At 45.8% G+C, this 14,856-nt stretch overlaps 1 protein-coding gene across 6 annotated transcripts in view; it reads left to right on the top strand.

Annotated features, from left to right (window-relative positions):
* Window positions 1–14,856, top strand: part of RGL1 (ral guanine nucleotide dissociation stimulator like 1) — a gene marked incomplete at both ends in the record, with an annotated part of 162,133 nt that overhangs the window by 103,133 nt on the left and 44,144 nt on the right. For all 6 annotated transcript variants that reach the window (XM_080699285.1, XM_080699283.1, XM_080699281.1 and 3 more), the window contains one exon: window positions 14,170–14,354. In XM_080699285.1, the coding sequence (XP_080555411.1) occupies window positions 14,170–14,354 (185 nt within the window). The remainder of the gene's footprint in view (window positions 1–14,169; window positions 14,355–14,856) is intronic.

The raw sequence follows: 14,856 nt of genomic DNA, 5'->3' as shown, positions 1-14,856 counted from the left end.
GAAGCGTTTTAGTCCTTTGGAATGCCGCCTTGAATTTTTCCCATAATGCACACAAGCATAGGTGTATTTTCTACATTACCTAACAACATTCGTTTCTTTATCCAGTAGAAATGTATTGAGCACCCACGGTGCCAGTTACTGTGCTAAGGGATACAAACAAAAAAGTGAAGCCGGGCCTGCTGGCACATGCCTGCAATCCCAGGACTTGGGAGGCTGAGACAAGAGGATGGCAACCTACTGAGACCCTGTTTTAAAAATAAAAATGAAATAGGGCTGAGGGTATAGGTGAGAGGTAGAATGCCCCTGGGCTTAATCCTCAGTTCCACAGTAAAACAACAGCAAATGAACAAAAGAAACAAGAAAACAAACAAAAAAGCCAAGGGAACGAAATTTAAAGAGTCTTAGTTCTTTTCATATTTTAGCGGAGGCAAAGAATGAGCAGCCAAGAGTGGAGGGTGGGCCGCTACGGGCTGCCTTTGAGCAGCTAGATGTGGGCTCTGGTGCCCAAACCTCTGGTGTTAAGGACTCCTTTGGGGAGTCCTTAAAATCTAAGGGGGATCCTATGGAATGTTTAATTCCTCAGAGGATTCATTGGTGGAGCCAGGCATGTGAGAGTTAGAAAACTGAGATTCAATCGTTTAAACTCCTGAGCTAGGTTTATAATTTTATTTTATGATTTTATTGCAAAAAACAGACACACTAGGTAGACAATGGGCGCCGAGTGCAAGGCGTGGTGGGAGGGACGCTTGCACCGTTGAGGGCTGGGGAGGCTCCGGGAGGAGACACTTCTGCTGGGCGTTGAGGGTGAACAAGACCTGGGCAGGAGAGCCCTCCACGCACAGGGAGCAGCAGAGCCAGCTCAGAGAAACTTGGCAGGCGTGTGTTTTGGAGAAGGACACGGAATTGGAGTAATGGCTCCCTGGTGTGCGTGGAGGGTGAGGGACATGCTGAAGCCAGGTTGGCGTCAAGTCATAAAGGGCCTCAGTGTCTTGCAAGAGGGCCTGTTAAGTGGGGGGCAGTCAGCCATAAAAAGCTATGACAGGAGGGAGACGATGTAAGCAAATAATTTTTTTCAGGATGGATTAGACCCCCAGCCTTTCTACTCAGGGGTGAGCGTGGTTCCCCTGCATCATCACCACCTGGCAGCCTGTTAGAAATGCACAATTTCAGCAGAGCATGGTGGTGCATGCCTAGAATCTCAGTACTGGGGAGGCTGAGACAGGAGGATCACAGGTTTAAAGCCAGCCTCAGCAATGTAGCGAGACTCTCCAACCTAGGGAGACCTTGTTTAAAAAAAGTGGTGGACTGAGGGTGTAACTTGGGCATAGAATGCCTCTGTGTCAATCCCTAGTGCCATTAGGAGAAAGAAGGAAAAAAGAAAAAGGAAAAAAGAAATCCGAATTTCTTGCTCCTGCTGGATCAGAATCTGCATTGTAACAAGATTCTCCAGTGATTTCCATGCATATTAGAGTTTATAAATAGTAGGAATTAGTCAGGCATGGTGGCACACACTTGTCATCCCAGTACCAGGGAGGCTGAGACAGGAGCATCACAGGTTCACAGCTAGCCTCAGTTACTTAGTGAGGTCCTTTGCAACTTAGTGAGACCTTGTTTCAAACTGAAAGAAAAGGGTCAAGAACTTCCCACCAAGTCACTGTGAGGCTTTAGGAAAGGACCATTGTCCCCCATGACAATAGTAAAATAGGGCTGGGGGTAGAGTGTCCCTGGGTTCAATCCTTGGTACCACCTAATTAATTAATTAATTAATTAATATAATAACGAGAATTAGAGACATTTAACACATTTTTATCTATGAAAACTCATTAAAATTGTGTGTTTTTAAGTAAGCCTCTTTGTGATGGGTACTTGTGAGCGTATGGAGAAGAAGAGTTACCATAGGAGTCGGGTGACCAGCTTGTCGAGCGTGGCCTAGACCGTGGGGATTCAGATGCCAGCTTGTCGTCACCCACAGATTGGAACTGAGTCAGATCTAGAGCCCCCACTCAATTAGCAGCCGAGCACACCAGGATGGGGGGCAGCCCGAAAAAATGCCCTGAGCTTTTTGTTTCCCAGCGGGTGTTTTGAGATTAAGTAGGTTTTTGAGAAATAGCAGTTAAGAAAACTGATTGTACCCTCCATGTGAAAAGTCATGTTCATTATTCCCAAGCCCCACTAAAATTCATTGTGCACCAGGAACACGGATGCGGGAGCAACTCCAGGCTGAGCTGTTCAAAAGGGCTTCAGTGCTTTAAGCCCAGGAGACGTCAACAAAGGGCTTCACACAGAACTCCCCCGAGGGGTCCATCATGGGGGACAATGGTCCTTTCCTAAAGCCTCGCAGTGACTTGGTGGAAAGTTCTTGACCCTTCTCTTCAGACTGAGTTGCCTTTATAAAGACATGATGGCTGGCAGGGATATCCCTCTCTGTTCCGTAACGGGCTGCCCTGTCCCGCACATCCCGGGCGTGGAGACCCCGGCCTACGGCCACCCACCTCTTCTGGCTTTCTCAGTTATGTTTTGCTTCCGTTTTTCCTTGTATTATTTTCCACCCCACTTTACCATTACCTTCTTGCTCTCTTTTTTCCCCCCTGAAGTTATCCTTGTGAGAAGTTCCATTTCTAGACAGGCACCGCTTTGCCCTCCCAAGAACAACAGGGAAGCCCCTTCCCCATTTCGAGGAGTCACAGACCCCCAGGTCCTCCCAGCTCGCTGGTGTCTGACCTGTCCGCCGTGACTGAAGGCTTTCTGGTGGCTGATGTGGGAGCTGGGGCTATCTGGGGCTGACTCCTGGTGAGTGACTGTGTCCCACGGACAGTTGGCAATGGGTGGAGACATTTTGGTTGTCCTAACTTTGCTGGAGGGAAGAAACTACTGGCATTTAGTGGATAGAGGCCGGGAATGCTGTAAACAGTTCTAGAATGCACAAGACAATTCCGCACTCCCAGAGCGATCTGACCTTAAATGTCAGTAATGCTCAGTTAGAAACCCTGCTGGCCGGGCGTGGTGGCGCACGCTTGTAATCCCCGCGCTTGGGAGGCAGAGACAGGAGGATTGCGCAGGTTCGAAGCCAGCCGCGTGCGCTGGCTTAGGAGACCCTGTTTCCAAATAAAAATGTAAAAATAGGTCTGGGAGTGTAGCCCGGAGGTAGAAGGGCTTCCAGGAACCCCAGTACCACCAAAAAAAAAAAAAAAAAAAAAAAAAAAAGAAACCCTGCTATGTAGGGAGGAGGCCGCCGTCCTTAAGTGAAAACGTTAAAGTGAAAACTAAGCATGTATCTTTGGACATTTATTCTTTTGTGCCCCTTTATTATAATAAGGCAAGTCAAATGCAGAGATGGTCCAGGCCAAGCCACAGTGAGGTGCGAGGCCCTGGGTAAGGAGCTGGGAGAGCTTAGATTCCAGCTTAGACGACAGCTCCTTGTAGCTCAGCTGGCTGTTTATGACCATGGGGAGCAGCTGTGATATCAGGACTATGACTGCGTGGGTCAGGCCCGCCTGTGTGCTCCTTCTGGCCTTATCAGGGCTGGGTACAAAGCCTTTCCAACAGAGAGAGGCGGCCCGGGGCATCTCTCTGAAGTTCAGTATCCTCTTTGGACCATCTCTCTGTTTTGGTTTCTGATGTTCATTTTCATCTTTTAAAAGCTAAAAAAACGAAACCAATATTGTCTTAGACGCCACTGAACGTGGCCACCGTGGTGGCGTGGTGGTGGGTGCTCGCTGTTTCTCTTTGCTGTCAGCGCATTCTCTTGTGATTTCAGGTGGGACGCAGACAGCGGGAATGAGCGGCAGTCTAGGAAGTAAACATCCTGCTCTGGGGCAGTTGCCCTCAGATTTGCTGAGCTGGGTGGGACTGGGGGAGGGGACAGGGAATCAGGTTTAACCATGAATGGAAACATGCCCAAACATTGGTTTTTCAGTTTCCGTAGTAAATCATAGTGACCCTTTCATTTTATACAGCTTCCCTAATACCAAGTTAAAAGTCTTTCCTGTATTTCTAAATATGGATCTAATTAACTCATCAGAGGATATAAAAGAGCTTTAAAGAGAGAAAAGGTAGAAATATAGATGAAGCATTTGAGATGAAAGACTGGTTTCTGGTGGCCCGGAGCACAAGTGACCAGTGTTCTTCATGCGTTTAAAAAGTGTCAGGTTGTGCAGAGTGACTCCCACGCGCAGAGTATTTGTAACTCCAGCCCAAGTGTGCCCACTTCAGGCTTTGTGCAATATCAGGGCCCTCTAGTGTGATCTGGCTAAAACAAGGATGGCTTCTGTTGCAAAGAATTCAACCTCCCAGGCTTGCTTCCAGATGTTTGCCGCAGGGAGATTTCTGATGTTAGGGCTGGACCCATGTGTATAATACGTTCTGCCATGTCTTTTTAGGGCCCCTTTACTGGCCTCTACTTAGGAATCAGGAAACTCACTTCCTAAGACGGAAGAAAACATCTCTGCTCACATTCATTCCTCCTGTGTCCTCCCCTTCACCCTGCCTGCTAAAGTCTTTACATGATAAAATGCCATCTTTTAGAATAGTAAAGTTTGAACCAGATAGAATAAGGGGGCTTTTTTTTTTTTTTTTTGGTACTGGGGACTAAAGCCTCTGAGCTGCACCTCCACCCCCGAGTTGCACCCCCAGCTCTTTGTTTTTTTGTTTTTTGTTTTGAAATAGGGCCTTTCTAGGTCGCCAAAGTGTCGCTACGTTACCAAGACTATGATCCTCCCGTCTCAGCCTCCCAAGTACTGGGATTCCAGGCATGGGCCATCACACCCAGCAAAAAAGGGAACATTTTCTAGGGCAAAATTATTACAGTTATTTTGAATTCAGAAGTAAAGAGAATAAAAGGAGGGGAGAGTAACCATATAGAGCGTTCACATCAGGAATCTTCATTCTGAAATGTATGAGGTTATCATATATGTACACACACACACACACACACACACACACACACACACACACACACACACTCACACTTTAAAGGAGGGTTTAAAACTCCCGAGGAAACGATGCTTGCTTGCTTTCCTTGGCTGCTAAAGTGCTGCAGGAGCTTTCGTTTCCGGTTCCTTCGCTCAATGTCCTCACTTCCTCTCTGGAATGTCAAGCTCTGTTTTTCCGATCTCTCGACTGCAGCAGTGCTCCCATGGCTGACACTGTTCTGTTTTCTCCCGCACACGTTCAGATGATGCAGATGTCACACTTTTAATCTCTTTCCAGAAATTGTAAATAGCGAAACCAGACTTCAGTCCCTGGTAATCGTCATTCAAATAGTAGTCACTGAAGATGTTGGACACTCTTTTAAGAAGAGGGAGACGATTTAAAGAAGTTTGGCTAATTCTTAATGAATGCCTTGGGAACTTCGGGATGGAAAGCATTTAAAAAATATTCCCAGAGAGTTTGCAGTCAATGTTCAGCCCAAAAACCCAAATACCCTAAGAAGGCGACTGAAATTAGCTGGAGTCATTGTGATAAAACCGGGGGGAAGGAGGGGTGAAGGACAGAACAAACAGAATAATTAAAACTCCAAATTTAGAAGAATTAAAGATTATGAGAGGAGTCGTTTTTAAAGGTAAGAATAAAACGAAAGAAGAAACAAAGAAGTAACATGCTATATAAAAGGGACATTCTACCTCTGAGCTACACTCCAGCCCTATTTTATTTTTATTGTGAAACAGGGATTTGCTAGGTTGATGAGAGTCTCACTACTTGCTGAAGCCGTGCTTGGACCTATGCTCTTCCTGCCTCAGCCTCCCAAGTACTAGGATTACAAGCGTGCATCACCACGCCCGGCTTTTGCCTTTAGTCGATAGGCATATTTATTTGGAGTTTCAGTTAAGTCGCATGCTTTGACTATGATCACACAGCAGACCAAGTGACAGGTCTGGTATTTGGACTCAGGCCCAAAGGACTGCAGGACCCAGGCTGCCGCGCCAGGTCTTGTGTGTCAGGCCTTTCATTTAAGGACCCTCAGGATCTGAGATGCTCATGACCCTCCATCCCCCCAGCGCACACACATTTGCCTGTATCATAGCAACAAGACTGCAGAGATGCATGAAGAATGGAGTTCTGGTATCCCAGTGGTGACTGGCGTTGTAGCTTGTCTATCATTCTGAGATCTTGTAGTTTGGCATTATTTCCTTTAATCCTCGCTGTTTTGCCTGGATGTTCCTTTAGGAACACACTGAGCAAGGTCCCCAAGCAGCTGTTATGAAATGATGAAGTTAAGACTTGCTTTCTGGGGAAGGAGGCAGGTTGCAGGGTGTGAGGAGAGTGGAGGGAAGATGAGACTGGCCCTCATCCAGTGAGAGCCTGCTTCCCAGCACGGGCCTCGCAGCCCCGACACCCAAGGAAACTCCATTCAGGTGGTCAAGCACCATCGAAGGCCTCAGCAATTTCGTTTTAAATAGAGGCCTATTTATAACATGAAAACTCCCTTCCTGGGTGTGAGGAATTAGAGAATGAGTTGCTGAAGCCCCTAAAAGAGAATTTTGTAGCGTGGCAATGCTTTTTTTTTTTCTCCCTAATATTAGATGTTATCGACTACTTAGTAGGAATAGTACCAAATGTACTTTTAGAGTTCACATAATGACCCTATTATTATTTCCATTTTCAGATCAGGAGCTGGGTAGATTATGGAACATGTCCAAGGTCATGCAGTGACTAAATGAAAGAGCTTAGCTCTCACCCAGGCCTTAACCTCAACAATACGTGGCCTCCGCTTCTTTCCCCCTGATGAAGGGGGAAATCCTTCTCTTTAGTATTTAGTGTGGGAATGAAAGACAGATGCGTTAGCAACCTTGACCTTGGGTTACCGGATTCAGGCTCATCTCATCCTACTGTTGGGGCTCTCCGCATACATCTATGCAGTATTTCTGTGTCTTCCTATGGGAATCCTTTCCCGCCTCCTCCTGGCCTCCTCCAGCTGCCCCAGGCCCGCCGCCCTATCCTTGCATTCTGGCGCTTGGCTTTGGCTCTGTTTGCATTTATTTCCCTGGTCCCATCTCAGGCGCTTTTTCACTTCCCCTCCCAGTATTCTAATCCTCAGTAAACCACAAGTACCAGTGTAACAATGGAAAGTACCAGAAGGCAATGCAGGACCTTGAGGAGTCCAGATAAGAATGCTTCCGAGAGATAGAAAGAGGAAGAGGGAGAGAGGGAGGGAGGGAGGGAGGGAGGAAAGGAGAGAGAGAGAGAGAGAGAGAGAGAGAGGGAGAGGGAGAGGGAGAGGGAGAGGGAGAGGGAGAGAGAGAGAGAGAGAGAGAGAGAGAGAGAGAGAGAGAGATCCAAAACAAAACAAAAAGCAGAAAGAAAGGGGAAGAAAATCAGGACAACCATCTAGCCAGAGGTCTCAGAGAACCTCTATTTAGCCACCTTCCTCGAAACAGGAAAGCCATTCTGTGACCAGGAAGACAAGGCGGAGAGGCCAGCTCAGAGTCAGTGTCAAGGGTGACTTAGCTTCACTCCCGAAGGACCCAGACACCGGACCCACCCTGGGAGCCCCGCAGAGGCCCTGGCCACAGCGCCGGAGGCTCGGCATCCTCGGAGGTCCTCTTACCTGCTCATCATCGGCATGGGGAGAAGAACAAGCTTTTGGAGAAGGTCCTAAACTAGAAAAACATTTGCTGCTTTCTTTTTTTAAAGTTCTGTGTCTAATCTGAGACAATAAATGATCTCAAATAGATTTCTGGGGAGGGAATCAGAGCTCCGAATGGGTGCGGTTGATCTTCCTGTCATAGTAATCCCATTCCTTTCCTAGGAGATGACACTGTATGAGATTTATACCTAGAAAAAAAGTGGTTTTTTGTATATCATTTTACCATTTCTGGAGTGTTCTCCCACCTCTGGGATTTGAGTGTGATTTAATCAACTTACCTAAAACCTCTGCATTCATTAAAATGAATGCAGCTCTGGTCTGAGCCAAAGCTTCCTTGGTGCTCTTCTCAGCCCTGTCATTCTGCAGTCTGCCTGTCAGCCCCAAGGGCGGTTGGAAGTCTTGGACTATCTCCTTGCACCTCACCCAAGGCAGTTTATACCTTCTAACCAGGTCTTGTTAAGTGGGGTTTCTGATTGGCTAGGAAATTCATGGAAATAGCAAGTCCCAGGGCCATATCCCTCCCTTTCTTCTCTTCTGTTAAGTAGTTCTTCTTTAAACGCCCTGGGCATTTTGCTCTTTCCCTGGGCCTTTGCTCGCATTATTGCCCCGGGTCTTCGCCCCTGCAGCTCTTCCTTCAGCTCTAGCATTATTTTCTGGGAGTGGGGAGCTCCCTCTCAACTTAAACGCGCTTGCATGGGCCCTGGACTCTGCTCTTGCCATGCTCATCACAGACACACATACAATTTTGTGAATCTGGAAAGTAAAGGGCACACATTAGTTATTAGGTTAATTAGTGGACTAACGCTCCCCAGGGATCGTTGTTCTGGAAGGAAGAGCCTCAGAAGCTACGTTAGTCATTTCCTCATATTGACGTCCGAGTGCGCCTTTTCCCCTGTCGGCTGGAAAAGGCTGGCAGACAGCAATGCTTCCTGTGTTGCCAAGAAAGCCAGAGGTAGAAAGCACATCCTGGTGTCCCTCTGCGTCAGGTGGGGGCCACCCTGGCCACCCACCGAACGTCCTTCAGGTCCGTACCTCTGCAACACTAAGGAGTTCTGCTCTGGAGCCCACCAAAGCTCCTCTCATTTGGAAAAAGAAGCAGTTGCACTGACGTGTCTCTGCACGATCTTTTTTTTTTTTTTTTCAGTACTGAGGATTGGATCCAGGCGTGCTCTACTCTTGAGCTGCACCCCCAGTCCTCTTTTTTTTTTTTTTTTTTTGTCATTTGAGACAGAGTCTTGCTACATCACCCAGGCTGGCCTCAATCCTGCGTTGGCCTCCGGAGATTACAGGAGTGTGCCGCCGCCACGCCTGGCCCTGAGTCACAATCTTAATCTTTCCGTTTGATTTCAGAAGTTTCCTTAGTCTGCACAAGCCATTTGAGAATCATCTCTTGCAGTTACTCTTACAATTGGGCGTCTTTGAGTCGATCTTCTCCCTAGAGTGTTCTGACGATGTGCATGTGTGCACATGAATGTATCTATTCACAGCAGTCACCTTCTTCCAGCCTGGAGCCACACGCGTCGTGGTGCGTCTTGTCATTCTGTCTGTGATGGGTGGTGGAGTCTTTGAGCTGATTTGCGTGAGCGCTGACAGATGTCATGGGGACATTTTACCGTTTCCCACCCCTCCCTTCTGTGACTCCCACAAGGGGCTGTGAGACTGTTAGCAATTAGGTCTCTTTCCAGGTATCTCAGAATGTCCTTCGTGACATAGGTCATTTGCAGTCACAACCAATGGCACAAGTGGGTGAAGGCAGCCACCACCCCGAGATGTTTCCGGATCGCCCAGCGGAGCTACCTGGCCCCTCCGAGCCTCGGTCCCCAGGTGGTCCAGCTGGGGAGCAGGAAGCCCTGACTCCTCGGGGGCCCCCTTTCTTGTTCTGTGCACGGAGCCAAGTGATGTCTCTAGTGTAACAGTCCCAACTTCTTTCTATGTCTGTGACTTCAAACCAGGATTGCCCTCCGCACACCCTCCACTCGGTTCCGGATAGGGCATACGTTAGACCTTAGGAGTGGAGCCAGGCAGGGTACGAGAGAAGGGCCATTGTCCAACAACTCTTTTCTTTGTCCCGATATTGTGATGTTGCTTTCCTTTTTGGAATCTGAAAAGTTTCACATTTGTATCCGCTTCTTAGTCTATCAAGAACGGAAAGTTTCTTCCCAGGACTGGCAAACATAAAGCCACTGTGGGCTTCGGGCAAGAGTCCAGGCCTTTCCTGCAAGCCTCCCTCCCTGGCATGCTGATAACACGGGCTCAGGGCAGGGTCTGCCTCACGTTGTGCTGCACTTTTTGCATCGTGAGCTCTTCTTCTGTTTCTTCTTCCTCCTCTGACTTTATTCCTCTTTTGTGTGAAAATGCATTTGTCTGGGTTTGCAGTGAACTTTCTGAGTCTTCTTAGGCTAAGCTGCAGGGTCACTGTCAGGAAGGGTAAAACGAGCAGCTTACCAGAGTTAGTTAAAAACAGTGTCCGGTTGAGGAAGCTCGAAGGCACCGCAGGACAAGTCGGCTCTGTCCTTCCGGCTGCACGCTCCACGGACATTAAGTCTGCACTTGATATCAGCACCGTGGAGCTGCCCACACAGTATGCAGAGATGGGAGCGAAGATACACGTTTTATTTTATTTATTTTTGTGGTGCTGGAGATTAAACCCAGGGGCAGTGTACCTCTGAAGTACAACTCAGCCCTATTTTCTTTTCTTTCTGGAAACAGGATCTTGGTGAGTTGAGGAGGCTGGCTTTGAACTTGCGATCCTCCTTGTCTCAGCCGCCCAAGTACTGAGATTACCAGCATGCACCACCAAGGATGCACATTTTATAATTGTTTGTAATCATGAGAAACTGAAACTTACTTAAATATCTGCTATTAATTATATGATGATGATCAGTTTTACTAGTGGAAAAATACTTGTCAGTCATGGTGTGTGCAGGCACACTCTGTAATCATGGGAAATAATAAGATACAGCCAGACATAGCGAATGGGGAGGTGTGTCTATAACCCACTGTTTAGCCAGGCATGTGGCACACCTCTGGACTCCCAGGACTTGAGAGGCGCGACAGGAGGACCCCAGGTTTGAGACCAGTCTCAGTAACTTAGCAAGACTGTCAGCAACCTAGTGAGACCCTGTATCAAACTAAGTAAGTAAGTAAATAAGTAAAAAGGGCTAGTGGTCTAGCTGGGAGGCAGAATGCCGCTGGGTTCAATCTCTAGAATATACACAGAAAACTCACTGTGCCATGAAAAAGACCCTTTTGGTTACCTTCATCTTGCTCCGGTTTGGTTTTGGTACTGGAGAGTGAACCCAGAGGCCTTCTACCTCTGAACTACACCCCCAGACCATTCTGATTTTTCTTTTGAAACACAGTCTCACTAGGTTACAAAGTCTATTCTTGAGCCTGTAATCCTCCTGTCTCAGCCTCCCAAGTACTGGGATTACAGGCTTGGGTCACCATGCCTGTCTTGACCCTGTTGATTCATATATATATATATATATATATATATATATATATATATATATATATATATAATATGTATTTAAATATGTGTACATATCCACAGAAAAGTCTAAAAGGCTATACTTCAAGCTATGAATAAGAGATCAAGAAATGTAGGGGTGGGAGAGTAGATATTTTGCTTTTTAGTTTGTATACATTTGTAAGATTTTCTATTTTTGCAATGAATAATGAGTTTTATAATTTTAAAATTAATCAGTACAAGCCAGGTGTGGTGGCGCATGCTTGTAATCCCCGCGCTTGGGAGGTAGAGACAGGAGGTAGCACTGGTTTGAAGCCAGTCTTGCTGGGAAGAGACCGTTTCCAAATAAAAAGCATAAAAATAGGTCTGGGAGTGTAACCTGGAGGTAGAAGGGTTTCCAGGAACACCAGTACCACCAAAAAAATAAATAAATAAATAATAATAATAATAATAATAATAATAATCAGTACAAGTACATGACACACTAATATCACTGATTTCTACCTATAATTTTGGATTTCTATGTGGGAGTTCTTTTAAGTTTTGAAACACTAAGGAGTCGTTAGGCCCTCTGTCCCATTGTTAGACCAGTGTTCTTGCTGACTTTACTGTGTGATGTAAAATACCACCTCTCTATACCTGTTTCCACCCACGTCACTGGAAGAGTGTGCTCCCACTGAAGTGTGCAGTGCTAGTGGTCAGATTAGCTCGCCCTTTGGAGAAGCTCAGTAGAGGCCAAGGTCAGGTTCCCCACGTTCTAGTCTACCATCATCCCACCCACACGCCCATCACTGTTCTGGGCTCCGTGCTTGTCAGAAAGAAAGTTTTACATGGAAAATGAACATATTCATTATAAAAATGAAGAAAATGATACTTCTTCATTTCTTTAGTAAGTTATGATGTTTGGTTTGGGTGAATAAAGAAGAAATAATGAATACAATATGAGGATCCTCAAAAAATAACGTTACCTTTGGTTTCATTTACTTATCTTTCCAATCAATTCCAGAGCCCAGATTACTTTGTTCCATTTTCTGGGAAGGGAATGAATTTTTTTGTTTATAATTTCGTTGAATTGTTTCTATCACTTTGATGGTTTTATGTTACCTTATTTTGATGTAAATAATTGAATAATATAGTCCCAAATTCTTTATAGTCCACATTAGTGAAAGTGTTATACAGCCTAAGGAAAACAGCATGTTAATTTTCCTCTGCTTGTGCTTTGACCCCAAGTTAACTGCTAAATGGGTGTCAGTCATATTTATGCCTTGATATAGTTCAGCTCTTTGGTATGAAATTCAGACGTGAAAATTAGACACACCTATGAAAGGCCATCCGGTAGTTTGACAATATATAATAACCTTCAGTCTAGTTATAGTTAACTAATTAAATCAACAATGCATTTGAAGTATAATTAGATGCTAATGATACAATTTTAATTTTTGAGGGAGTACTGAGGATTGAACCTCAGGGCCCTTCTACCTCTGAGCCAGACCTCCCAGCCCTATTTTGTTAAGTTGCTGAGGCTGGCCTCTAACCTATGATTCTATTATCTCAGCCTCCCAAGTACTGGGATTACCGGCGTGCACCACCAATCCTGGCAATAATTTTAAAATTTGCTAAAAAAAAAGTTTGGCTGGAAAAGATTTTTGACATCTTTGGCTAAGACAAAGTGTTGTGTCTCTGTCAATAAAACATCATGGATTCATTTATAGTCCCTGCCATTTTCTCTCTCCCTCACCAACGAATATACCTCCTGTGGGGTGGTGGTTGTTAGTAAGGCAGGGTCTGTTCTCCATGGGACACAGCCCAGCACGTGTCATACTCAGAGGTGTTTGTGAAGTCTCTTCTGAACATGAAGCATAGAAAGATAATACTAAAAACAGTTTATCCTTTTTTTGTGCTGGAGATTGAACCCAAGGCACTCCTTAGCTCCTCAGTCAGCTCTCTTTATTTTTGAGTCAGGGTCTCACTAAGTTGTGCAGGCAGGCCAAAAACTTGTGATCCTCCTGCCTTAGCCTCCTGGAGTAGCTGGAATTACAGGTGTGTGTTATCATGCCTAGCTTCTATTTTATCCTTTTTTGTTTTCTTTCCTTGAGTGAAGGGCTGCCCAGAACCTTTCGACTACACCTGAGTGTTATTAATAACTTGCCTGCAGCTGGGCGTGGTGGCACACGCTTGTAATCCCCGCGCTTTGGAGGCGGAGACAGGAGGATCGTGCAGGTTCGAAGCCAGCCGTGCTGGCTTAAGAGACCTTGTTTCCAAATAAAAAGTATAAAATAGGTCTGGGAGTGTAGCCCGGAAGGAGAAGGGTTTTCAGGAACCTCAATACCACAAAACAAACAAACAAACAAAACTTGCCTGCAGGAAGCTGTGCACACACTGTGAGCCTGTCCCTTTTATAATCCCGGGACCTTATTTTACCCACAGTGGATCCTGATGTGGCCCATGACTTCTAGGATCCACCTCTCAGTGGCTTTACCAGCTTTCCTTATCTTTCAGAGACCTAACTTCTCTCCCTTACTGCGTCTCCCACTTGAAACAGATTCTTTCTATTGTAATTTGGGAAACATAAAGATCATTTTATGAGGACATTTTTGGTCCTCATGCTGAAGCCCTGGTGATCTTTTTCAAGCCCAGACACTTCCTTTTATCACATGAATTTCTGGCCTACTAATAGTTATCTCCAAAAATGTTAGAATAGTAGATTTTATAGTCTTTGATTTGAACATGTCCAGAATTGGAAATCACACAATCCTGTTGTGTACAGATTACTTTATAGTTGTTTCCAGGACTCATTAAATTTTACTCCAAATGCCTTTTTCTGCCCTGGATGGGTTTTTCCAAAGTTTAGTTCCTTTTTTTATTAAAAAAAAAGTATTAGTTTTCCTTCCTCCTCTCTTTTTAGCCACCATTTAAGATAATAAAGTATAGTTAGCTTGTTTTCAGGTGCTTTAAGTTCACTGATATTTTCAGGATTTTGTGGATGAGTTATTTGTTGTTGCCCACCCGCCCACATTTCCTTGGGGCACACCTGAAATGGGTCCTGGTGTCCAGGGCATGAGTCCTCACAGCCAGTTGGGTACAGTGACTCTCCCCCCACTCTCTCTCACAGTGCAATTGCGTCCATCCTGCGGGCCTGGCTTGACCAGTGTGCCGAAGACTTCCGGGAGCCTCCTGACTTCCCTTGCCTACAGAAACTGTTGGATTATCTCAAACGGATGATGCCAGGCTCTGACCCAGAGAGAAGAGCACAGAATCTTCTTGAGCATTTTCAGAAGCAAGAAGTAGAAACTGACAGTGAGTACTCATTTGCTCATGGGGAAAGAGCTAGAGTCTAATTCTCCAACATGGAGGCCCTCCCAACACTGGCTGCACGGGAACCTCCGCACTCTTTGAAGGATGGGCGGCCGGGGAACTACTGTCAAGCTCTTGAGGTGCTCAGTACAAAGCCTTAAACTTTAAGAACAAAAGAGGGGTTTTTCAAGATCACCTAGTCTAGCTCCAACATTTTGTAGAAAACACTGAAACTGTGGCTCAGAGAAGTTAATTTCCTAGGGTTCCTTCCATTTCCAAGAAGATTTCCTTGAAGGTTTTAAGGTTGTTCCACGCTGAAACTGCATTTGCTTTTGGTTATCTGCCATTTATTGGTTCTGCCTTCTCTAAAATGTAAACCAGTCACAAACATCCACCCCTGTCCCACTGGCAAGGAGTTAAATCCATGTCCCCACTGCCCTCACCAGAGCTAGGAAAGGTGTTTCTCCATCGGCATGGAAAGCGCTGTGGTGTGTTCCCTGATAGT

The sequence above is a fragment of the Muscardinus avellanarius genome, assembly GCF_963383645.1.
Source record: "Muscardinus avellanarius genome assembly, chromosome: 7".
NCBI lineage: Eukaryota > Metazoa > Chordata > Mammalia > Rodentia > Gliridae > Muscardinus > Muscardinus avellanarius.
Note: the sequence above shows the minus strand (reverse complement) of the source record. Positions and strands in the feature narration are given on the sequence as shown.